Source organism: Psammomys obesus, unplaced genomic scaffold, assembly GCF_907164565.1.
Source record: "Psammomys obesus unplaced genomic scaffold, mPsaObe1.curated_primary_1811, whole genome shotgun sequence".
NCBI classification, from domain to species: Eukaryota; Metazoa; Chordata; class Mammalia; order Rodentia; family Muridae; genus Psammomys; species Psammomys obesus.
Window position 1 is genome coordinate 14,478,790 of NW_026585504.1, and position 25,002 is coordinate 14,503,791.

The window sequence follows — 25,002 nt, forward strand, 5'->3', positions numbered from 1 at the left end:
TGTGTGTGTGTGTGTGTGTGTGTGTGTGTGTGTGTGTGTGTGTGTGTCAAGGTCTCACAAGGAGTGTGTGTGTGTGTGTGTGTGTGTGTGTGTGTGTGAAGGTCTCACAAGATTAGAAATATACGTCCCCAAAGGCCAGGGCAGCCTTTTAAACTGATTTTTGTTTGTTTTTCAAGATAGGATTTCTCTGTATAAGCTCTAGCTGCCCTGGACCAGGCTGGCCTTGAGCTCAGAGATTCGAGTGTCTCTGCCTCCTGAGTGTGCCAGGACTGGAAGGTGTGCAACACCTGTCCAGCACTGACACCTAATTTTTAAAAAGGAGTATTTAATTAGAAATGCCGTCAGAAAATGAAGATACCTGGACAGTTAGCCGACTGTGGAAGTATTGCTCACCATCAAAACTAAACAACAGCAAACTTTTGAATCTTTCAATGTTTATTTCAATGTTTTAACTGTTCATAGTTTCTTTGTGTGGGCTCCCTAGATCTTTTAAAGGCAAACAAGGTGGGGAGGAGGGGAGAGCCAGAAATAACAAAGCCAAACCCCTCTAACTCCGATGCAACTCTTAATGAAATGATTCTATTTTCTTAACAGACATGACAGAGGAAGGAGGACACTTACAGCTGCCCAGAGCTGATGCTATTCGGTCACGGCTCATTGACACCTTCTCCCTCATAGAGCATTTGCAAGGCTTGAGCCAAGCTGTACCAAGGCACACTGTCCGGGAGATACTTGGTTAGCAAACTTCATTCACGCTAAACGTAATATTCCTGCCCATATCCTCAAAAGATAAAAAGTAGAGACATATTTAAGGGTGGAGGCAGGAATGGTGGTATATGACTGAATCAGGGAGATCACAAGTTAAAGGCCAGCCTGGGCTACATAAGAAGATCCTGGTTCAAAAAACAAAAACAAACAAAAAAATAGGGCTGGCAAGATGACTTAGTGAGCAAAGGTGCTGCCAATACTGATAACCTAGTTTGATTCTCAGGACCCAGCTGGAAAGAGAACTGATTCCCCAAAACTGTCCTCTGGCGTACACATGCATGCACACACAAATAGAGAGAGACAGAAATAGAGAGAGAGAGAGAGCATAAGTAGGAATGGGCAATGCTTGCCCACAATTCCAGCACTCTGGAGGAAGAGGCCTCAGGAGTTCAAGGTCATCCTTGGTTACATAGTTTGAGAACAGTATGGGTTGTGTGAGACCCTATCTCAAATAAGGGAGCCAGAGAGATAGTTCAGTAAGTATAGGTACTTGCCAGGTCCAGAAACCTGAGCTCCACCCCCAGAATCCACACGGCACAAGAAGGTGACTTAACTGTACAGTTGTACTTTGACCTATATATACACACTAATGCTTTTGGTTTTTTGTTTGTCTTTTGAGACAGGGTTTTTCTGTATAGCTCTGGCTGTCCTGGAACTTGCTCTGTAGACCAGGGTGGCCTCACAGAGATCCACCTGCCTCTGCCTCCCAAGTACTGGGATTAAAGGTGTGTGCCACCACCACCCAGCTACATAAAAAATTTTAAGTACAAATAAAAGAAAAAATTTAGGGATAAGAAGCAACACTAAACACAATAAATTTATGGCTTTTTAAGTAAAACTTTGAATCTATGCTATAGGACCTCTATCACTTCCTCTGAGTCCTAGTCATGTATCCCTGACTGACTTTGAAAAGTTTTCAACAGGGCCTGTAGAGATGGCTCTGTGCTTAAGAGCACTGGCTGCTCATTCAGAGGTCTTGAGTTCAATTTCCAGCCACATGGTGGCTCACATCTGATATCCTCTTCTGTCTGATGCTCCCTTCTGTCATGCAGGCATACATGAAAATAGAGTGCTCATTTATATAAATAAATAAATCTTAAAAAAAAGTTTTCACCAAAGGTACTTAAAACTTTAAGGCCTCTGGGCTGGTTCTAGTGGCAGTTCTAAAGCCAGTGTTTAGAAGGCAAAGGCTGGTGGATCTCCGCACTGGAGAGCCTGTTCTACATAGCAGGCTCTAAGACAGCTGGGGCTACATAAACAGAATATCACTTTGAGGTTAGTGCCTGCTGCTTTCATGAGCACAGGCAGTGTTACTTAATAAGCTATACATTTTCACTTCGAACTAATAGAATTTTTAGCTGCTTTGAGGAAGAGCAGCTTACAAGGCAAAGCTCCTGCTGACTGGAAAGGGCCTGTTATTTCACCAGCATCCCTATCCCAACTCTACCTGCTGTTCACAGCCCCCAAGTCTGTCTCTGTCTACTCTGTCCTTTCTGTTTCTCGGGGAGGCTGGGGTAGATAAGAAGGCAGTTTTAGGTGTTCCCAGTGCTGGTGGGTGCAGGCTGAACAACAGGCATGCCCAGTTACCTTCCCACTTTTGTTACAGATCCTTCTCGTCAGAAGAAACTCATGTCAGGAGATCAGCACCAGCTAGTGCGCTTCTCCATAAAGCCGCGGCATATGGGCATTACACATTCCCAGCGGATGCTAAGCCGGCTTCATGTGCGGTGCAGCCAGAGACCACCTCTTTCCTTGTGGGCTGGATGGGTTCTTGAGAGTATCCTTTTGTGTCACTCACTGTTTTCTGTGGCTGTTCTTCATTTGTTAGTGACTTATTTTTCCTCTCTCAAACTATTTTCTTCAAATTCTCGTATCTGACATTGCTGTCTTTATTTTTTAAGATACATAAATGGGAACACACTTCACCAGCATGTTTCCTTAAAAGAAAACAGGCCCTATCTTCTCGAATTTCATCATCTCCCTCATCTTTCTGAATACAATTGTGCTGATGGTCGAAACAGGTGAGAACTGGTGCTGAATGAAAAAGATAGTGTGTGGAAGATAGTTTTCTTCCAACCTGATCAGTTTATATTTTCAGGTATTATCTCATGGTGATAGGGACAGATTAATTCATTTATTTTTTTGAGGCAGTCCCACAAAGCCTATACTAACTGAACTCCATATGTAGTCAGAGGAACCTTGAACTTCACCTCCTACTTCAGCTTTCTATCTGGGAATACAGGTGTGCACCAACCGCTCTGCCTGGCCAGGAGCAAGTGGACTCTAAACCGTTTATAAATTCCATGAACTGTCTTAAAAGCAGAAGGGCATCTCATCTAGTTGTTAACTCAGCCGGATTGCCCAGGTCAGGAGTGCCTGTGAATGCCTTCAGTCCAGCACTTTGGGAGCTGAGGCAGGGTCAAGTTAAGGCCAGCCTGCACTGTGAAGTAAAACTCTGTCTCGAAGAAACAAAGTTCACTTAAAAAAATGCTCAGAATGAAAGAACAATAGAAATTCTCACTTGTGGTTCATCCTCTCTGCTTCTGGAATTTTCCTGTGTGTCTGTGTGTCTGTGTGTGCAAGAGAGAGAGAGAGAGAGGGAAGGGCCAAAAGAAAGTGAATGTGTGTGAGGGTTTCATTAAAGCCCAGCCTGGTCTCAAATGTCCTGTGTAGCTAAAGCTAACCTTACATTTTTGATCCTCCTGCCTTCAGTTTCTGGTGCCAAGATTGTAGGCACATGTCACCATGCCAGGTTTATGGGGTGCAGAAGATTGGATCTAGGGCTTTGTGCATGCTACGCCAACTGCTACACCTCCAACTGAATCCCCAGCTCCTTCCTGAAACTCATCTAAGCCCCCTGCCTCTAAAGGTGTACACCGCCACTGCCAGCAGAAATCCCAACTCTTGAGAGGCGGTTGCAGGAGAATTTACTATGAGTTCTAGGCCAGTCTGGGTTACATAGCAAAACTCTCCAAAACATAAAGGAAATAAATTGAAAATTGTGTACTACATTTTATTGTTTAGGCTATCCTTTTATTATTTTTAATGTATTCTCTCATATAATAATCCTGACCACAGTTTCCCCTCCCTCCACTTCTCCCAGTTCCCCCACACCTACCCCTCAGCTCCACTCCGCCATTTGCCTTCAGAAAAGAGGACTATCATTTAAACATGGCATAATAAGTTACAGTAAGACTAGGCACAAACCCTCACATCAAGGCTGGACAAGGCAACCCAGTAGAAGGGAGATGCTTCTAAGAGCAGGCAAAAGAGTCAGAGACACTCCCACTGTTAGAAGTCCCACAAGATCACCAAGGTACACAACCACAGCGTATATGCAAAGGGCCTAGCACAGCCCCACGGAGGCTCCCTGATTGCTGGTTCAGTCTCTGGGAGCCCCTAGGAGCCCTGTTTAGTTGATTCTGTGGGTCATGTTTTCCCGGTGTCTTTGACCTCCCTGGCTCCTGCAGTCCTTCCTCTTCTCCGGTGCTGTTCTCTGAGCTCCACCTAATGTTTGACTGTGGGTCTCTGCATGTGCTCCTCTGAGTTGCTGGATGAAGTCTCTCTGGTGATGATTGGGCTGGGAACTAATCTAGACTTCTGACAGCTGGCATATTGCATTTTAATGATTAGGTTATACTTTTTGAAAAAAGATTTATTTTGTGTCTCAGTGTGGGCATGCTCACATGGACACACAGATGCCCTCAGAGGCCAGAAGTAAATGTCAGATCCCCTGGAGCTCAAGTTACAGATAGTTGTGAATTTTAAGTGGGTGCTATGAATGGAAGAGCAGCCAGCACTCTTAACCCTGAGCCAGCTTCCCAGCCATACATGGTATGTTTGAGGGGCAGCTGAGTTGCCCAAGACTGTCTCAAAATAAAAAGCTCCCTCAAAAGACACTTGGTGTGTGTAAAAGAGGGATGATTCTCATATGCTAACTGTAGGAAAATTATTGTTATACTTGAGGCAACAGCAAATTTAGGAGAAGTGATGGAAACCAGGTAAGTCTTTTAGGACTTAAAACCTTTATGGTTGGAGCTGTAACTATGGAGGAGACTTCAGCTTTCCCCAGAAGTTCTTGGGAAAGGGCAGCAAGGTCTCAGTGGATAAAGCTACTTGCCCCCAAGCCTGCCACCCAAGTTTAATTCTTTGAATCCACACGATGGAAAGGGAGAAGTCATTGCCCCCAAGGATTGCCCTCTGACCTCTACATGTGTCTATAGCACGAGCACCCCCCCCCCAAAGTAAGTGTAATTTAAAATTCTTTAGGTTCTTTTTTATGTGTATAAATGTTTTGCCTGCATGCATGTGTGTGCATCATGTGTGCGCATTATGTTGTGCCTGTGGATGTTTGTGAACCACCATGGAGGACCTGAGAACTAAACTCAGACTCTGCAAGGACAGCAAGTGTTTTTAACCATTAACCATTTCTCTAGCCCTAGCAAATGTTATTTTTAAGAAATCCCTTTTAAGTGTTATTTTTATTTCATATGGTATTTCTTAATTTTTGAGGATTTTACCAGTCTTATTTCATATTATGTAACATGGCAAATCAATGATTTGGAGGCAACCCAACTGTTTTTATGTATTTATTATTTATCTTATTTTATATGTATAGGTGTTTTTGCCTGCATGTATCCTTGTGCACACACTGCCCATTGGGTGCCTTAGACCTGAAGTTACAGATAGCTGTAGTCCTCTGAATGATTGCTGGGAATAGAACCCAGGGTATTCTGCCAGTGCTCTTAGCTGGTAAGCCATCTCTTTAGGCTCTTGTAATCTTACTTGTAAAAAAATAAAAATAAATGATTAGGGCTTGTCATTTAGCCCAGGGGTAGAGGACTTGCCTAGCATGTGTAAACCCTTTACTTTTCCCCAGCATTTCAAGCAGGACAAAATAAAAGCAAAACATGCGTCTTTCAGTTGTAAGGCTGATTTGAACTCATGAACCGCAAGTTCTGATTCTTTTCCAACATCACAATTGTCTTTGGTGAAACACATATACCAACGACAGTGTGTTACTCTGCTCCATAGCCTTGGATTTATTTTCCTCACAACCAGTGTGAACTTTAGTACTTTACTATGGCTGATTGATGTTGCTATAATAGGAAGTAGCAACAGGTGACTCCTCCTTGTCTACCTGCCTGACGTATCTGGTTAAACTCCTGGTTTCTCCTCCTGTCCACCACACTGGCTAGGTCTCCTAGGTTGACTGCACTGGGCTTCTTAGCTCTGTTCAGGCATGGTTCTTTTGCCTTGTGAAAGCAGGCTTAAATTTTGGTGGATTAGTTTGTTGGTGTTAGAAACCAAACTCAAGTCCTCTGCAAGAGCAGTAAATGCACTTAACTGCTGAGACTTGTTGATTTTTAGAGACGGGGTAGCCCAGGATGGCCCAGAACTTCCACAGTTGTCCTGTTTCAGGCCTGCTTCAGCCTTTCAAGTACCAGCTGGAGTACAGGTGTTCACTCCTAAGCTTGGGTTTGTTGGATTTTGTTTGATCTTCCAGGTAAACTAGGCTGGCCTCCGGAGGGTCCATTAAAAGCATCTTTCACCATACCTGGCTTTGTTACAGGGTCTCACTGAAGAGTCTAGGCTGGCCTGTAGTTCACTGTGTAATCTGGGCTGCCTTTGAATTTTTGATCCTCCTGCCTCAGTCTCTTAAGTAGTGGAATGAAATAGTTATATTTTCATCTCCAAACACATTTTCATTCATTGATACAGCATTAGTGGTCGTCACTCTGCACATTCTTTCTCACTTAAGCCATTTCTGCTGTTTGTTCCTCTGATTTTCTTCAGTTTGTTTAACATCTACAAATTACCCTTTTTTTTCCAGCTTGTGAAAGAGTGCTGCTTTTTTTTTTTTTTTTTTTAATCTGGACTATTCAGTTTATCAGATTCCTGTTTCCAAGACTCTTTAAATCACAAACCACGTCATTGTTTTTCGGGTTTTTTTAAAGATTTATTTAACTGTGTGTGCATGTATGCATATGTGCTGGTGGCGACAGAGCCAGAAAAGTGTAGGATTTCCTGGAGCTGGAATTGTGAGTTGCCCAACTTGAATGCTAGAAACTGAACTCGGTGCTCGGGAAGAGCAGAAAGTGTTCTTAACCAGTGAGCTGTTTCTCCAGCCCCCAAATCACTTTCTTGTTCTGTATGTACTCTTGCTTATAAAAACAAAACTGAATATACATCATTATGTTCTACTTTCCAGACTAAATGTGGTCTCCAGTGCCTTCTAATATGTAAACTCTGCTTGTGGGAGCCAGATGTTTGTTTAATTGTGTGTATGTGTGTATGTCATGGCTCAGCGGTGGAGGTCAGAAGACAACTCACACAAGTCAGTTCTCTCTTTCCTGGGGATCAGGCTTAGGTTGTCACACTTGGCAGTAAGCACTTCTATTCCCTGAGCCACCTTGCTGGCCCAGAATTTATTGTTATTAATGAAAAACTGTTGTTTTAAGCTTAAGCTGTCATGATTGGTGACATGCACTACTTTTTTTTTTACCACTAAGCAAGAAAAGTTATCCTGGACACATCAATGTAAAATGCATCTTTGAAATTATTCAGAAATTTAATTTTTTAAAAGATTTAATGTCTTATTTCAACATTTTCACTCAGTAAACAATACCCATTGTTTTCCTATAAACTTTAGGACAAACTTAATAGTGTGGCAGATGGTGGGGTATGGTAAAGAGGGAAATTCTATGGTGATGACTGTAGAATGGGCTGTAAGTGACTTGCAGCTATTAGTTATACCAGTAACAAGAGGTGAAGTAGGGCTGTTTTATGGATAATTCTGCTCTATTATGTAGGTTGAAGCAACAGCATTAAGAGAAACTGGGGCTGGACAGATGTGCTCTTAGCAGTTAAGAGCACTCATTACTCTTGTAGAGGATCCAAGTTCGATTCCCAGCACCCGCATGGGCGCTTACAACAGTCTGTAACTCCAGTTTCAGGGTTGGGCAGCAGGCACGCATACATATATACATGCAGGCAAGATACTCATATACATAAAAAAGTCTAAAAAAAAAGACAACTTCAAAGAGAAATGGAACAGTAGTGGTTTATAAGTGATTACCCTTCATTATTCAGCATCCCACTTATTTTTCATTTCTCCCTTGCTCTACCTTACAGAGTTGATGGAATCCACAAATACTAAATTGTGGCCGTTGAAGCTGACTTTGGGGGTAGCAGATTGGTTTATCCTGCTTAGCTTCATTTTAGAGATCGTTCTAATGTGGATGTCCAGCTTTCTTCTCTTCTGGAAGAGTGCTTGGAATGTCTTTGACTTTACTGTTACCACGTTGGTAAGGGTAGATATTTTTAGGGTTAGTTAAAGGGATCATCAATGTGCCTAGGTAAATTAAGTTAGCTGAAACCTCTAAGAAGGAATGTATAAATGTTTATCTAACTTTCTTTGCTTTGATTTTTTTTTTCCTATAAAACTATAAGTAATTGCAGAAATTGTTGTCATTAGGGACATCAGCCCCTTAAAATAGCATCTACCAGTTCCTGGACATTAGATATCAGCCCCTAGTTTAAGTATTTTGTTTGTATTATCTTTATGTTCTGTAAGAACGCAAAAGATAAGCATTAACTTTATTGCATTTAAAAAATATCTATAAGTTGTAGTACATAGCTTAAACAGATTAGAATAAAAAAAACTGGAAACAGTCCCCAGAGAATGCTACCCAAAGATAACACCCAGAGAACTAGGAAGAAGAGATGAAAGGGGTGTGACTGTATCTGGGTGCTCTGAGTATCTTTTCTTACTTTCCGTGTCTCCCACAGTCTCTGCTCCCTGAGTTTGTGGTGTTTATGGGAGTCTCGGGGAACTCCGTGTGGCTCCAGCTGCTGAGGGTTTCCCGGGTGCTGAGGTCTCTCAAACTGTTCGCACGATTTCGTCAAATTAAAGTTATCATTTTGGCTCTGGTCAGAGCTTTGAAGGTGATTTGAACTGATTAATCAAAAGTGGGGTGAGGGACAAGTTAGAAAGAAAGACATGGGTTCAATGTTTCGTACAGTCAAGGAAGGTCATGAGAGGGTCTACGAGATACCCTTTCCTGAGAAAGGATGGGAGGTAAACTGCTGTGGTCTGGTGGGAGATGGCCAAGTGGCCTTGACTGGGATGCTGGGCAGCTCTTCTCCACCCTGACTTGAATCATGGCCTCTAGAGCATGACGTTCCTCTTGATGCTGCTGCTTATTTTCTTCTACATTTTTGCTGTGACTGGAGTCTACTTCTTTGAAGACTATTCCCGTTCAACTATCGAAGACCTGCAGTACAACATGTTCTTCTCGTAAGCATGGCTGAGGGCAACCTTCATGAGGGGAGGTTTGTGTGACACTGAGAAGCTCATCCAAAGCACAACAATACCAAAAAACTAGAGTCTATTGTAAGAGAGTGGGACAGAACAAAGAGAGAAGAAAGGAAAAACAGACAACATTAAGTAGTGCTAGCTATGATGTTGGGCCTATGACAACCAGTTCTGATTGTTTTTAAGGGTTTTTTGTTGTTGTTGTTTGTTTGTTTTTCCTGTGTTTCTCTGTATAGCTTTGAAAGTCCTGCCTCGCTTTGTTGAGTAGGCTGGCCTGTGACTCACAGAATCTGCCTGCCTTTGCCTCCCCGAGTGCTGGGATTACAGATGTGCACCATGCTCTCAGCTTGTTTGATGTTTTTGTTTGTTTGTTTGTTTGTTTTAGAATTGTAATTAAAATACAGTTATGTCACTTTCCTTATTCTCTTTGCCTCTAATCTCTTCTATGTCCCCTCTCCTCAGCCCCTGTCATACCTCTCCACAGCCTCTCAGGCAGACGGTCTCTCTTTATTATCGTTATGTATGTATGCATAAATGTGTAAATACAGCTTGCTAAATCTTTTTAGTATTGCTTGTGTGTATATGATTTTAAGACTGGTGATTTTGTATTGTGTACAGGAATTTTAATCCATCAACATGGCTGCTCTGATCACATCCAAAGACCTTCTAGGTCTGTGTGATCCAGCTGGAATGCAGTCATGCCCTTAGTATACACCTTTAATCACAAACAATGAAGGTTAAGTTAGTTGATAGAAAGAGGCACCGTGTTGGGAAGGAATGTCTAATTGAGAGGCAGACAAAGTGATAAATCAGAGAAAGATTTGACAGAATAGGATATGCCCAACTCTCATGAGAAGAGAGAGGAAAGAGAAGCTACTTGAGAGAGCAGCACAGAAGGAGGAGGCAGTTTTGCTAGGAGACCGTTGTAAAGAGAGCACAAGCTAGATATAGGTGAAGACAGAACAACCCAGAGAATGAGAAGGACCAGAAAATTAGAACATATTGCCAAAGTTAGTATGAGGCCAAGGAGAGCAATTCAGTCAGAAGTGAGAGAAGCCAGTTTGAACCAGTCACCTTGGAGTGGAATTTGAGCCAAAAATAGGTGAGTTGAACCAGCCAGCTATGAGCTCAGAAAGAACAAGGGTGAGCTTATTCAGCGGTAAGTCTCAGAGGCTGAAAACAGTCTAGGCCTAGGTTAGATTGTATGGAGGCTGGAAGCTTCCAGGACTAGGGCCTAGGTTAGCAAATGAAACTACTTTTACAATCATGGATAAAGCGAGTTGGGGGATCATCCCTGGGAGCCCAGCTCTCCCTCCCACAGCAGTCAGCAGTCAGTTGCCCTCTGAATAGGGTGAGAGGAAATCTCAAAGTTGTTTTAATTTTTATTTTCCTACTTGCTAAGGATGATGAATACCTTCTGAGATATTTACTAGCCATTTTTATTTCTTCTATTTAGAACTCTTTGTTCAGAGCCATAGTCCATTTTTTTTTAAATTCAGTCATTTGTTTTCTTGACTCTTTGTTTTTTGAGTTCTTTATATATTCTGGATATTAATCCTCTGTCAGATGTATAGTTGGCAAAGATTCTTTCCCACTGTCTTAGCCAGTGTTCTATTGCTGTGAAGAGACACTGTGACCATGGAGCTGGCTTACAGTTTTAGAGGTTTAGGTCATTGTCATCATGGAGGAAAGCATGGCGGCATGCAGGCAGACGTGGTGATGGAGAGGCAGCTGAGAGGTCTACATCAGGGTCAGCAAGTAGTAGGAAGAGAGACACACTGAGCTTGGCTTGAGCTTTTGAAACCTCATAGCCTATCCCTAGTGACACAATTCCTCTAACAAGGCCATGTGTCCTAATCCTTTCATTTTGTGCCACTCCCTAGGAGCCTATGGAGGACATATTCATTCAAACCAGCATACTCACTCTATGGACTGATTTTTTTTTTCCTTAGCTGTACAGAGTGTTTTAGTTTGATAAGGGTCCTACATCCCTATTGTTGGCCTTAATATCCCCAAAACTTCTTTTATAACAAGGTCTCCCTATGCAACCTGATTGGATCCTACATCCCAATTGTTGGGCAAGTGGTTATGTTTGGAATCTTTCAAATTAAAACTCTTTTTCATCTAGCTGCTTTAAATACAGTACACTTCAGTTGCTAAGCCTCGTTTGTAACTCAGTTACCTTGTTGTTTGTTTGTTTTGTTTTGAGAGTATATCTCATGTACCCCAGGCTGGCCTCAGATTTGCTTTGTAGTAAAGGATGACTTTGAATGTTTTATCATCCTGCCTTCACCTCCCCAGTGCTGCCATTACTGGTGTGTGCCACTATGCCTATTTATGTGACTCTGGAGGGTAAACCTAGGACATATGAGCCGAGCACTCCACCAACTAAGCCACATCCCCAGACGTCAGGTTCCTCTTTTGAAGAATGGAGGTAGGTCTTATGGCCTGTTTATGCAATCCCTGCTACTCAGGATGTTGAGGCAGGAGGCCCACAAGTTCAAGGTTCACTTGTCCCTCTCTCAAAATAAAACTAAACTGATGGAGACTGGGTATGTCAACACATAGCTGTGATGTGCTCAGGAAGGCTAAGGCAGGAGGATTATTCATGAGATCAAGGCCAGTTCAGTTTACGTAGTAGTGAATTCCAGACCAATCAGGTTGCATAGGGAGACCTTGTTATAAAAGAAGTTTTGGGGATAGAGTGATGGCCCAAGTCCAAGAATGTTTGCAGTTTTTGCAGAAGACTCCAGCTCAGTTCCCAGCCCTGGCGTCAAGGTTAGAACCACTTTCAGAAGATTCAGAGCTCCCTTCTGGCCTCATCAGACACCTGCACACATATGTGCATGCACATGAATTAAAAATATATTTCCATCCATGCATGGTGACGCGGCGCTGGGGAGGCAGAGGCGGGTGAATCTGAGTTCAAGGCCAGCCTGGTCTATAAAGCAAGTTCTAGGACAGCCAGGGCTACACAGAGAGACCCAGTCTCAAAACGCCAAAACCAAAACCAAAATTTTCCTTAAGGCATAGAGCTGTAGCTCAGTGATAGCGCAGTGCTTATCTAGCATATGCAAGGCCTTAAATTCAATCCTTTGTACCATGAAAGTACTACAACAACTTAGAAAAGAAATCTAAGCATATAAGGTGACTTGTGACTTCCACCAGGCTGCACCAATGCCAGAGAGAGAAGGTGCTGAAATGATGGCGAAGCCCACCAACCTCATCTTCAGATCTTGCAAAATAGAGCTTGGATCCAGGCATGGCTGTATAAGCATGTGAACATAGGGTAGAGGGTTGTGTTACTGACTTTTTTGGGGGGTGGGAGGCAGGGTTTCTCTGTGTAGCCTTGGCTGTTCTGGACTCATTTTGTAGACCAAGCTGGCCTTGAACTCACAGTGATCCGCCTGCCTCTGTTTCCCTGAGTGCTGGGATCATGGCGTGCACCACCACGCACAGCTTTGTGCTGTCCACTTGGATGAATGCATGCACATCTTATTAAATGATGCAGAAGAGATCTATTCTAAAACAAAGTCAAGAAAACTGGGTCAGATCATGCTAAAAGGAGATAGTATCACCCTGTTACAAAATGTTTCCAACTAGAAATGGTCAAGGACTTGAGAGTTGGGAAGGCAGTCTGTTGTAGGCGGCGATTAATATTTACTATGGGTTTATCTTCTAGTAACGCTGCTGTTAATCCTCAGCAGCTGTAAAACCAAATCACCACACAGAGACTGGGTTTTTAGTTAATCTAGAACACAATGCTGGGCAATATTTACTCCCTCCTAAACCTCCAAGCCCTCAGTTTCCTAACATTTAGATTTCCCACATTATACTTACTTTTTGTGAAATCTTAGGTCTGGTTCATGCTCCAAGTCCTCCAAGCTCTCTCCTCCCGCTCTGCTCTCCTCGTCTCCTCTCCTCGAGCTCCTCCTCCTTCTTGCCCCTTCCTGTTCTCTAGCTCCTCCCCTCTTTCCTGTCCTCTGGCTCCTCCCATGCACAACATTGTATCTAGTTGCTTTATTTGTGTCCTGTTTACACAAGAGTGAGTATCACAATGCAATATCCAGATTGAAACCAGAGAGTTGGGGGTGGGGAAATCAGCATTTGAATTAACAAGGGTAAGGCATATACATTTTAAAAGAACATTATACCAACAGCAGTACATTGATTTTGTTTGTTTGTTTGTTTGTTTGTTTGAGACAGGAACTCACTATGTAGCTTAGGCTGTCCTAGAACTCACTATGTGGATCAGGCTGACCTCAAGCTCACAGAGATCATCCTGCCTTTGCCTCTCAGTGTGGTGATTAAAGGTTTATGCTACCTTTAATCAAGACTGTACTGTTTATACCAAGCCTGTGCAGTGCTTTTTTTTTTTTTAAGGTGTCTTTTGAGAACAGTCTGAAACATTTATTCATGTTGTTTTGGTAGCCCTTATGTTATTATCAGGTGATAACAAATGCTACAAGATTATTTTTGTTATTGGGTGGGAGGGCGAGAATATAGGCAGCAAGATGGTACAGAAGGTAAACCTACTTGTCATTCAAGCCTCGTGAACTAAGTCAGGTTCCTGGAACCCATGTAAAGGCAGAGGAAGAGAACTTATATCCTCCAAATTTGTGCTGTAGCGTGCTATGCTCCCTCAACACGCATACTATGGGAATAATAGCAGCACTACTTCAGAAGAGTATGAGGATAAATGGGGTAATGCATCTAAACATTTAGCATGGTATTTAACACACAACAAATGATTAAATGATGCCATAGTTCACAAACATAATCGCTAATTTAACCACTGTCTTTAAGTATGTGTATTACACAGGTGCATTACTAGTCTTATCCAAAAGTAAAATCCTAGCCAGATGTGATGGGCATGCCTGAAATCTCAGCATTTAGGAATTGGAGATAGAAGGGTCAATTCAAAGTCATTTTCAGCAATACTGCAAGTTCCAGGTCAGCCTGGGCTACGTGAAACCCTTTCTCAAAAGCCAATCAATCACTGCATCAATCAACCAATCACATCCTTTTAAGAGCTCTATGTAAAAGACATTTCTTGCTAGAAAAAAAAAATCCGTTTGAATTTATTGACGCATTCTTTTTTCCTTCTTGTATTACTGGAACTTGAACATTGGGTTCTTCGCATGCTAGACAAGTGCTAGGATTACAGGTATATACCATGATACAGAGCTCTAAACTCTTTCTTTCTAAGACTAGGTTTCAGTGGACGTTGTGGGACAGGCCTTTACTCCTAGCAACTCAGAAGACAGAGGCAGAAGTGTCTCTGAGTTTGAGGCCCGGCTAGGCTACAGAGCAGCTCCCAGAACAGCCAGGGCTACACAGAGAAATTGTCTTGGGAGAGGGGAAAAAAAAAAACAAACAAACAGGGTTTCACTGTTTACCTTTAGCTAGCCTAGAACTCAAAGATCCACCTGCCTTTATCTCCTGAACACTGGGAATAAAGGATCAAGACACAGACTACCACACTTGTTTTAGCTCTCCTGTTTTGTTTTTAAGACCAGGTCTCACTATGTAGCCCTGGCTGTCCTGGAACTCATTAGGTAGACCAGGCTGGCCTCAAACCCACAGAGATCTGCCTGCCTCTGCCTTCTGAGTGTTGGGACTGCGGTTGCCTGGCTGCCAGCTGTAGACCTAACTCATACTTTTGTAAAAATCCCGGTTTACAGAAGGGTGAAGAGGCTCACACGTGCACTCCTAGTCCTTGACAACTTAGGCAGGAGGATTGCTACCAGTTCCAAGCCAGCTTGGTTGATACAGTGAGTTCTGGACTACCCAGGGCTATAATGAGACTTTGTTACAGAATAAATTAATTAAAAACAACATGGTAAATAAGTAAGAAAGAATATTTTAGACAGAAAAGCTTTCAGGAAGCTTTTTTTCCTCATGCCAAGGACCAAGCCCAACTTTATACATGCCGAGCAAAGGCTTTATGATGGAGTTGTAGCCCCTACTCCCCAAGTAACTTATTTATAATTATGCTAACGTACATTTTAAATGCTATTTGTATATATTATTATTCATTATGTGGGATTATAAATAAATCAATTTATTTGTCTAACAACTGAGACTGTCATGAAACAAGTATAGGTAGACTGTTAAATAGGAGCCGGGTGGTGGTGGCTCGCCTGTAATCTCAGTGCTTGGGAGGCAGAGGCAGGTGAGGTTCTGTGAGTTTGAGGACAGCTTGGTCTACAAAGTCCAGGACAGCCAAGGCTACACAGAGAAACCCTGTCTTAAAAAATTCAAACCAAAAAAGTTAGATGGGAATGTTTGTTAAATTTCTTTTATCATATAAAAATTATGTCTAGGGCTGGAGAGATGACTCAGAAGTTAAGAGCACCAGTTGCTCTTCCAGAGGTCCCGAGTTCAATCCCCAGCAACCACATGGTAGCTCACAACCATCTATAATGTGATTTGGTGTCCTCTTCTGGCCTGTAGGCAGAACATTGTATACATAATAAATAAAATATAAAAAAAATTATATCTAAAAATTAGGGTAGGGGCCAGAGAAGTGACTCAGTGGTTCAGAGCACTGGCTGTTCTTCCAGAGGACCCAGTTTTAATTTCCAGCACCCACACAATGGATCACCACCATTTCTAACTCCAGTTCTGGGGTCAGACTCTCTTTTGGCATGCGTGTGATTCATAGACATACAAGCAGAATACACACAGAATATTTTTTTAGGAGGCCTAGAGAGATGGACCGGGGCTTACAACCATCTGACTCTAGGGAATCTGTCCCCCTCTTCCAGCCATCTTGGCCACCAACTATTAGTGTGGTACACATAGATGTAGGTGAAACACCCATACACAAACTAAGAAAATAAATTCGTAGACTTACAGAGCATGAGCTTCGGAAAAGGTTTTAGTTGGCGATCTAACTGTCTTGTGCAGTCAGGGCCAGGCAGTGGTGGGACACACCTTTAATCCCAGCACACAGGAAGCGGGGGCAGGCGGATCTCTATGAGTTGGAGGCCAGCCCGGCCTACAGACTGAGTTCCAGGACAGCCAACGCTACACACAGAGAAACCCTGTCTCGAAAACAAAGTTCAATCAGGGCTAGCAAGATGGCTCAATGGATAAGAACGTACAAAAACCATTCTAGTCAGTATATATGGACTAATGGAATATTGAGAGGTATTTATAGGCTATTCCTGATAAAGGGGAGCAAAATAAAAGTGATTTCAGACTGAGGAATGATTAGCTAGGAAATATTGAATGTGATAGGAAAGGACCCAGACACAGAGCATACTAAAAAGAAATGCCTTTATGTTGCTTTAAGAATAAGCATGAGAGATGGCACAGTGGCTCGCACCTGTAATCCCAGCACTCAGGGAAGTAGAGGCAGGCAGATCTCTGTGAGTTTGAGGCCAGCCTGGTCTATAAAGTGAGTCCAGGACAGCCAAGGCTACACACACACAAAAAGAATACAAATATAATAAGAACTGGGCAGTGGTGGCACACACCTTTAATACCGCCACTTGGGAGGTAGAGGCAGGCAGACCTCTGAGTTCCAGACCAACCTGGTCTACAGACCAAGTTCCAGGACAGCCAGGGCTACACAGAGAAACTTGATCTCCAAAAGGAGGAGGAGTGGGGACAAAGGAGAAGGGAGGAGGGGGAGAGAGGAGGAGGAGAGGCAGCAGGCGGCCAGGTGAAAAGTGCGACTCAAAACAAAAACCTGTTTCTGAAAGGTTTAGATTTCTGCTTCTGCATATTCACACTCTGCTTTTTTTAGGGACCTACTGAATTCCCTGGTGACAGTGTTCATCCTCTTCACCTTGGATCATTGGTATGCAGTACTTCAGGATGTCTGGAAGGTGCCAGAAGCTAGCCGTGTCTTCAGCAGCATCTATGTCATCCTTTGGTTGTTGCTTGGCTCCATCATCTTTCGAAACATCATAGTAGCCATGATGGGTAAGCACACAAGAGGTACAACTTCGTAGAAAGGATGGTGGGAAGAAACTGGCAGTCAGGGTTGGTGGAGTATTGGCAGAAACCCAGGGTAGCAAGGACGTTTGGATATTGGAATAGATATTTCATCTTGTTTCTTCCAAACTAAGCATTCTTTTTGGTCTAGTCACTTCCATCTTCCAACTCCTAATGGCCCCTTGGGCAGTTACTAACTTTCAGAATATCAGAAATGAGCTGAGTGAGGAGATGACCCACCTGGAGGTTCAGTATAAAGCTGACATATTCAAGCGGCGGATTATCCAGAGGTCAGCTTCCATAAACCCAATGGTACTTCTCAACTCCTTCCCTGTTTCTTTTCCCTGGCCTTGTGACCCTATTTTTATATAGAGTTAAGAAGTCCTCATTTGGGGCTGGAGAGATGGCTCAGTGATTAAGAGCATTCTCTGCTCTTCCAGAGAACCTGGGTTCAATTCCCAGCACCCACATGGCAGCTTGCAACTGTCTATAACTCCAGTTCCAGGGAATCTGACAACCTCACACCTATGAAATAAAATTAAATAAATTTAAAAAAAGAAGTCCTCTGGGGGCTGGAGAGGTGGCTCAGAGGTTAAGAGCACTGGCTGCTCTTCCAAAGGTCCTGAGTTCAAGTCCCAGAAACTACATGGTGGCTCACAACCATCTATAATGAGATCTGGTGCCCTCTTCTGGCATGCAAGTACACATGCAGGCAGAATACTCTATAAATAATGAATAAATAAATCTTTTTTTTTAAAAAAAGGCCTCATTCTAGTGTTTCTTTATATGCTTTGCGGGTTCCTCTATTCTACCTCATTGCCTCGTTTTCTTTCCTTAAAGATCTGAATTATGTTCTTTATTATACTGCTGAGCTGCAGCTTTTCCCCAATATTAATTTCTTTCTTTTTCTTTTTCTTTTTGTTTTGTTTAATAGGAGACAAAATCTATCCCCTGAATTAGCAAGGTAAAGTAATAGCAACATGATTGGCAATTAGGAGTATGTATATGGATTGGGATGGAAACATTAAAAGGAATAGATGATAGAATTTGTCAAAGATGAAGATTTGCTGACAGAGAATCCATAGTACCCTCCAAAATTATACATTTCTGTCCTCACTCTCTAAAACCCATGAATATGGCTTTATTTTAAGAAGGGGTCATGGCAGATGTGGTTCATCTGAAGATCTTGGTATGGATCATCCTGGATTATTCGTGTAGGTTCTAAATTAATGACTGAGATCCTTCTAGGAAAGCAAGAGAAGATACGGCAGCAGAGAATAGGTGAAGATGTGGGGTTTTGTTTGTTTTGTTGAGACAGGGTCTCTATGTAGTCCTGGCTGTCCTGGAGCTTGATTGCTGGCTTCAAATTCACAGAGATCCTGCTGCCTCTGCCTCTGAGCGCCAGGGTTAAACACATGTGCTACCACGCTGGGCTCATTGTTTTGTTTTTGTGGAGGATTTTTTCCTCCTTAAAAAGTTTTAATTTTGAGTTGGGCATGGCAGCACATGCCTTTACCCGTCATGACGGGCTATGGGTTGTAGTTTTAGACAGGTATTTAATTTTAAAGTTTTAAAGTGAGCAAAGACTTGAAAGCGATGAGATTTCTGGGAGTGTATGTATGGTGAGAGTGTTAGCAGCAGAGGGAACAGCTGCTGCAAAGACCCTGAATTGGAAGCACACCTAATGCATTTGAGAAACTGTAATGACCGTTGTATCTGGAGCAGAAAAAGAGTAACAGGATTTGAAGTCAAATAAAGAATGGATTGCGTATTAGCTGCTTTTCAGCAGCTGTGATAAAACACCGTGGCCAAGGTAACTTAGAGAGGGAAGAGTTTATTTTGGCTTAGTTTCTAAAGAGAATGGAGTCATGGGAGGGAAGGCGTTGCCAGAGCAAGAAGCTGAGAAACCACACTTTCACTGAAAACATTAAGCACAGACAGTGACCTGGAAGTGGAACAAGTCTGTGGACTCTGAAAACTGTCCACAGGGACATAACTTCCTCCAACAAAGCTCTACTTCCTAAAGTTCTACATCCTCTCCAAACAGTCCCACCAACCAGGGACCAAGTAGTCAAATACATGAGCCTGTGGGAGACACTGCTCATCCAAGCAGCCTCAACATGGGAGCATGACTCTGTAGGCCTACAGGAAGTTACTGTAGGCTCTTAGACTTTTATTTCCAGCAAGTGGGAGCAGAACAGAGGAATGGTATGAAATGGTTCACATTTAAAACAAGGTTTTCTGTTGGGAGGAAGGAAGAGAACAGTTAAAGATACATCGGGGAGGGCTGAGCTGGCAGAGCAAGCATATTAAGTGGGCCGTCACACCTTGCATGTATATTTGAAGTAATAGAATGTCTTTCTTTGTATGTAGAGAAATCAGTAAAGAAAATCCCTCCAAACAGTTATCAGAAGCTTTTAAAGAATCTGTCATCATTGATACCGAGAAAAGTGATATTGAGAAAAGTGAGGTTGGGAAAAGCGATGATGAGGGAAGTGACACTGAGAAAAAAGATGCCGACAAAAGTGACTCTGAGAGAAGTGACTCTGAGAGAAGTGACTCTGAGAGAAGTGACTCTGAGAAAAGTGATTCCGATAAAAGTGATTCTGAGCAGGATGAAACTAAAAAATCACAAAAAGACTCATCAAAAGGAAAAATCTTTTCCTCTTCCTCTTCCTCCACTCCTTTACCTTCCTTAAGCTCCTCTTCAGCTGATCATGAATACATTGGTAAGCAGAATGGCTCCTTCCATTTGAGTTCAGATTCCTCTTGCTTATGAGCACCACAGTCATTGTTTTGTGGCCTAGGATGACTTCAAACCTCAACTCTTCTGCCTTATGCTCAAAATGGTGGGAGGAGAGGCGTGTAGAAGACATGCGCTTCCTCCTTTTCTTCCCTCCCCTTTTTACACTGTAGCCCGAGTATAAGCTTAGAGCTCTGTGTAGCGGACCTCCACCTCCCGGGCTCTGGAACTGGAGGTGTGCCACCGCTTCGGCATGGTTTTGTTTTTCCTTTTTTAGATTATTAACTTTACATCCCAGTGGTAGCCCCTGCCCCCTTTCCTCCCAGTCTCACCCTCCCTCCTTAGGTGTGTTTCTAAGAGGCGTTCTTCCTCACAGAGAAGCTGGACTGGGAGACCCTTGTGCATGAGAACCTACCTGGGCTGATGGACATGGATCAGGATGACCGTGTTGTTTGGCCCAGAGATTCACTCTTCCGATATTTTGAGCTACTGGAAAAGCTTCAGTATAACCTAGAGGAGCGCAAGAAGTTGCAAGAATTTGCAGGTGAGGATTAAAGGCAGTGGTGGGGTCCAGGAATTTTAAGTATATGAAAGCAGTGCCTCTACCTCCATCACCTCCACTCACGTAAAATGGTAACTTAGAGAAGAGCTAGAAATCCGAGTTCTCCACGAGGGGGCGCTCAAGCCTCACAAGGGCTGAAAGCTTGATGGCCAGTTGGTGTTGTTAAAAATGAGGGGGGAGCAGCCTTATCAGGCCACAGTAGAGGACAATGCAGCCACTTTTGATGAGAACTGATAGACTAAGATCAGAAAGGAGAGGAGAACCTCCCCTATCAGTGGACTTGGGGAGTGGCATGCATGCAGAAAGGGGAGGGAGGGTGGGATCGGGAGGGGAGGGGGGGGCTTATGGGGGGATACAAAATGAATAAAGTGTAATTAATAAAAAAAAAAAAAATCTGGCCAAGGTGGTTCATGCTGAACAGTGCTGCAGATTCCCATCTCATTGAAGACCACAATTCAGCCTGAGCAGTAGGGCTCAGGGTTGCACTGGAGAGCTAGAATTAGAAAAAGTAATCACTGCTCCATCCTCTAAAGAGGTCAGTAAACCAGACTTCCTTTCCTAGCAGCCCTTTTAGCATCAGTCTCCAGAGAAGTATGTGAGCTAACAGAATAATTTGTTATAAGTGGAACACTTTTCTGCTCCAAGTCGTTTTTCATACATTTTACCATTTGGAGATAATTTGAATTAGTAAAATTTCTCAAATAAAAAGGAGACGGCAGAGGAAGATGCGTGTACATACACACACATAAACCTACCCAAAAACATCTGGGGTTTTTTTGTTTGTTTGTTTGTTTTTGCTTTGCTCGTTACATTTTTAACATTTAAAAGTTAATTTTTAAAAACTTTTCTATGTATTGGTGTTTTGCCCCCACGATGCCTCTGCACTACATATGTGCTTGGCACCCACAAAGGCCAGAAGAGGACGGGGCCCTCCCAGAGCTGGAGTTACAGTCTGTAGCTACCATTTGGGTGCTGGGAATCAAACCCAGGTCCCCGGAAGAGTGCTGCGTAGCACTCCTAACCACAGAGCCATCTCACCAGCCTACCTCATATCATTTTAAAATGAACCGAATTGAAACTAAGAATTAAATTAGTCATCAGGATTTGTATACCATGCACATGTATGTATGTGCATGGTGACACAGAAAGGACATGGGAATTTATAACATTTAGGAGTCAGCAAGATGGCTCCGTGTGTACAGGTATTTGCCACCAAGTCTGATAACCGAAAGAAAAGAACCAACTTCCAAAGTTGTCCTTTGATCTCCACGTACATGCCATGAAATTTCAGGCAGCATGTCAAAGACTATTTTTGTTTGTATCAAAATGTTGCCTGAGGTTAATTCTGTTCTTTCCAGTCATTCTTAGCCCTATCCTGGTAGGTAGAGACAAGATGAGAGGAAGGAAGAAGTAGAAAGGAACTTTTTAGAATTTGTTTTATAAGACAGGGTCTTACTCTTAGCTCTTCACTATGTTGATATGTAACCTAGGGTAACCTAGGCAGGCCTCAAATCCTAGCAGTCTCCTGCCTCATCTGTCCAAAGCAGAGCCCAGATCTGCCTTCCTGCCTATCTATCTATCTATCTATCTATCTATCTATCTATCTATCTATCTTTTTTTTTTTTTTTTTTTTGAGACAGGTCTCACTATGTAGCCCTGGCTGGCCTGAAACTGACTGTGTAGGCCAGGATGGCCTGGAATTCACAGAGATTCGCCTGCCTCCTCCTTCCAAGTACTGAGATTAAAGGTATGTTTTCCCGTACTTAGCTCAGAATCCAGATCTTTAAAAAATTATTTTTAAGAGTTCATACAAGTGTGTATTAGATGTTCATCATATCTCCCATACATTTCTAACCTTTCTTTTCTCATCCCTCTTGCTAGCCCATCCTCCCTTTAACATTTCTTACTTATTGTTGGAGGAGTGTGTGCATGTAGAGGTCAGAGGAGAACTTTTGAGAGTCAGTTCTATCCTTCCATTATATGGATTCTAAGAATTGAACTTGGACAGTCAGGCTGGAGAGCAAGCATCTTTATCCGCTGAGCTACCCTGCTTTTTCTGTTAGTTATCTTTGTACCCTAGTCAATTTTATTTCAACTTTCTATCATGTCAAATATACAGGCACAATTTTATGTAACTATATAAAGTGTAGGCACTGCAAATGGAGGAAATGCATAGTGTTTGTTTTTCCAAGACTGCAGAACTTGATGAACTTGGTAAAAAGAAGGTAGATTTAAGTAGCTTAGAGTAAATATTAGTCAAAGTTTGTGTGGGAATCTGGAACCCAGAAAGCAAGGCCTTTACCAAGCATATATGTGTTCAAACGTTCTTAGCTTTCTGGCCTCACAGTTTGTTTCTTTACAGTTCAGGCACTGATGAATTTTGAAGACAAGTAAAGATGCAAGGGATGATGGCTGTGTCTTTGGAACAAGCAAAAGCTAATGAAGAAAATAGTTGGAAATAAGAGAATTCAAAATATAAATATCTAATAAAAACTGCTAATGAATATTTATGGTAAGTTCATTAAGTATTTTCCTGAGGTATAGACAACACTAAAAGGCAAAAAGTTACTTCAGAGGCCACTGGAGCCTGGGCGTCTTAGCTTATTGGCCTGTCTCCATTTCCTGGTCTGACTCTTTATGACTGCATCATTCTGGTTCCCGTTCTTCTTGTGCTTCTACTTCCTAGGAAGAGTCCTAATTTCACTTTATTTTGGCTACAGTCTGTGTAGGACTCTAGGTGGAGCAATTAAATCTTCAGAGACATTAGCAAAACTACTTAGGAAGTAATGTCTGTATTGCCTACTCTGCTAATACTGCCCGTTGGTGTTAACCTTCTTTTTCAGTGCTAGGACTAGGACCAAGGGCGGTGTGCACGGCAGACCTCTGCTTTACCAATCACTTACTTCTCTGGCTCCCTTTTCGCTGATCTTAATTGACTTTAGTTTAGTTCTAGAATCAGCTTCCAGTCCAGATCAAAGATGGTTCAGAATGTTCCCACTGTGTGTGTGATTGAAGTTAATACTACATGGCAACATCACACCCATTTCTGGATTCTTTATTTCACTTGTCACTGATCATTAAAATTTTCATGTCAGTTATGTTCTGTGGTTTGTAGGACCTCAGAATTAATCTATTTCCCATGTAGCAGAGACACCTGTTTTTGCTTGTGTGTGGTGCTGGAGATCAACCCCATATCTTCCTGCATCCTTCCACTGTCCTGTAATTCTCCATCAGGAAGCCCTTCCACAGTATCACTGAAATAGTAACAATGAAGCTGATGGCTGGTGATGTATCCCATTCCACTGTTGAAGGACTCAAGTCTTTTTGTTTGATTGGGTTTTAGAGATAGGATTTCCGGTCCTACCCCAGGCTGGCCTCAAACATACTATGCAGTGCAAGCTGACCTTGGACTCCTGCTTCAGCTTCTTGAGTCATAGGATTACATGCCAAGCATATGATTTATTTATTACTTATCTTGGCAATGCTTTTTTTAAACATTCTGTCGCCAGGTGGTGGTGTGCATGCCTTTAATCCCAGCACTTGGGAGACAGAGGCAGGTCTATCGAGAAAGTTCCAGGGTGGCCAGGACTCTAGAGAGAAACCCTGTCTCAAAACAAACAAACAAAAAATTCTGTCAATGTGGGCTGAGGAGACGGCTCAGGAGCAAAGAGCACTTGCTGCTCTTGTAGAGGACCTGGGTTCAGTTCCCGGCACCCACATGGCGGTTCCCAACCACCCATAACTCCAGACCCAGGAATCTGACACACTTCTGCTCTTCTCAGGCATGTGGTGCAAAGACATGTATGCAGGCAAAACATACATGCACATAAAAATCAATAAACATTTAAAAGTTATATTATCATTGAGTGCTTGATATGTATAAACATCTTATTTAATATATATATACTGTACATTGCTACACAATATACTCTATATTTGGAGTATGTATGTATATGCCGTAAAATAACCAGGTGTGTAAGATAACCTCTCATTTTTATTTTTTAATTGAAAACTTTTTTTTCCCTTTGAAGACTTTTTTTCCCATGTTGACTTAGAACTTATTATGTAACCCAGGCTGGCTTGAGCTCTTTGCATAGTAAGAGCTTGTTTCAAGAACAAGCATGTTGGGAGATGGCTTGTTTAATAAAGTACTTGTTGGTCAAGCTTGAAGATGTAGGTTCTGGCCCCAGCACCCACACAGAAGCCAGGCATAGTAGCATGTCTGTAATCCCAGTTCTGGGAGACAGAGACAGGTAAATCCAGGAGCTCACTTGCCGCCACTCTAGCCAAAACAGAGTTCCAGTTTCAATTGCAGTCTCTGTCTTAAAATTAGGTGGAGGGTGATAGAGAAGGCATCTGATATTGACCTCTGACCTCTGACATATGTGTGCGGGTGGGTATATACCTGTACAGATATGAACACATGCATATACCACTCCCACACACACCCACACACAAATAAAGCAAAAACAAAAAAATAAGATAAAACACTGAATTGTATACTTGAAAATGTTCGTGTCATATGAATTACGTGTCCAAATAATGTATACAAAGGTTTTCACTTATTTTTTGTTAATTTATTTTGTGTGTCTCTATATATGAGCACCATAAAGTCTGAGTGAGGTAAGAAGGCCATTTTGGGGAATTGAACTCAGGTCATTAGGC

At 42.5% G+C, this 25,002-nt stretch overlaps 1 protein-coding gene across 2 annotated transcripts in view; it reads left to right on the forward strand.

Annotated features, from left to right (window-relative positions):
* The window catches only part of Catsper2 (cation channel sperm associated 2), a 23,313-nt gene extending 485 nt beyond the window's left edge, over positions 1-22,828 (forward strand). The window contains exons 2-13 of one of the 2 annotated variants that reach the window (XM_055625498.1): positions 595-735; positions 2,375-2,545; positions 2,721-2,789; positions 7,903-8,075; positions 8,560-8,715; positions 8,943-9,067; positions 16,842-17,020; positions 17,223-17,322; positions 17,967-17,996; positions 19,406-19,761; positions 20,152-20,319; positions 22,700-22,828. In XM_055625498.1, the coding sequence (XP_055481473.1) occupies positions 597-735; positions 2,375-2,545; positions 2,721-2,789; positions 7,903-8,075; positions 8,560-8,715; positions 8,943-9,067; positions 16,842-17,020; positions 17,223-17,322; positions 17,967-17,996; positions 19,406-19,761; positions 20,152-20,319; positions 22,700-22,731 (1,698 nt within the window). In that variant the 5' untranslated portion in view covers positions 595-596 and the 3' untranslated portion in view covers positions 22,732-22,828. Of the gene's footprint in view, positions 1-594; positions 736-2,374; positions 2,546-2,720; positions 2,790-7,902; positions 8,076-8,559; positions 8,716-8,942; positions 9,068-16,841; positions 17,021-17,222; positions 17,323-17,966; positions 17,997-19,405; positions 19,762-20,151; positions 20,320-22,699 lie in introns of those variants that run through there. The other variant, XM_055625573.1, reaches the window with a different exon arrangement.
* Positions 22,829-25,002: the final 2,174 nt, after the last annotated feature.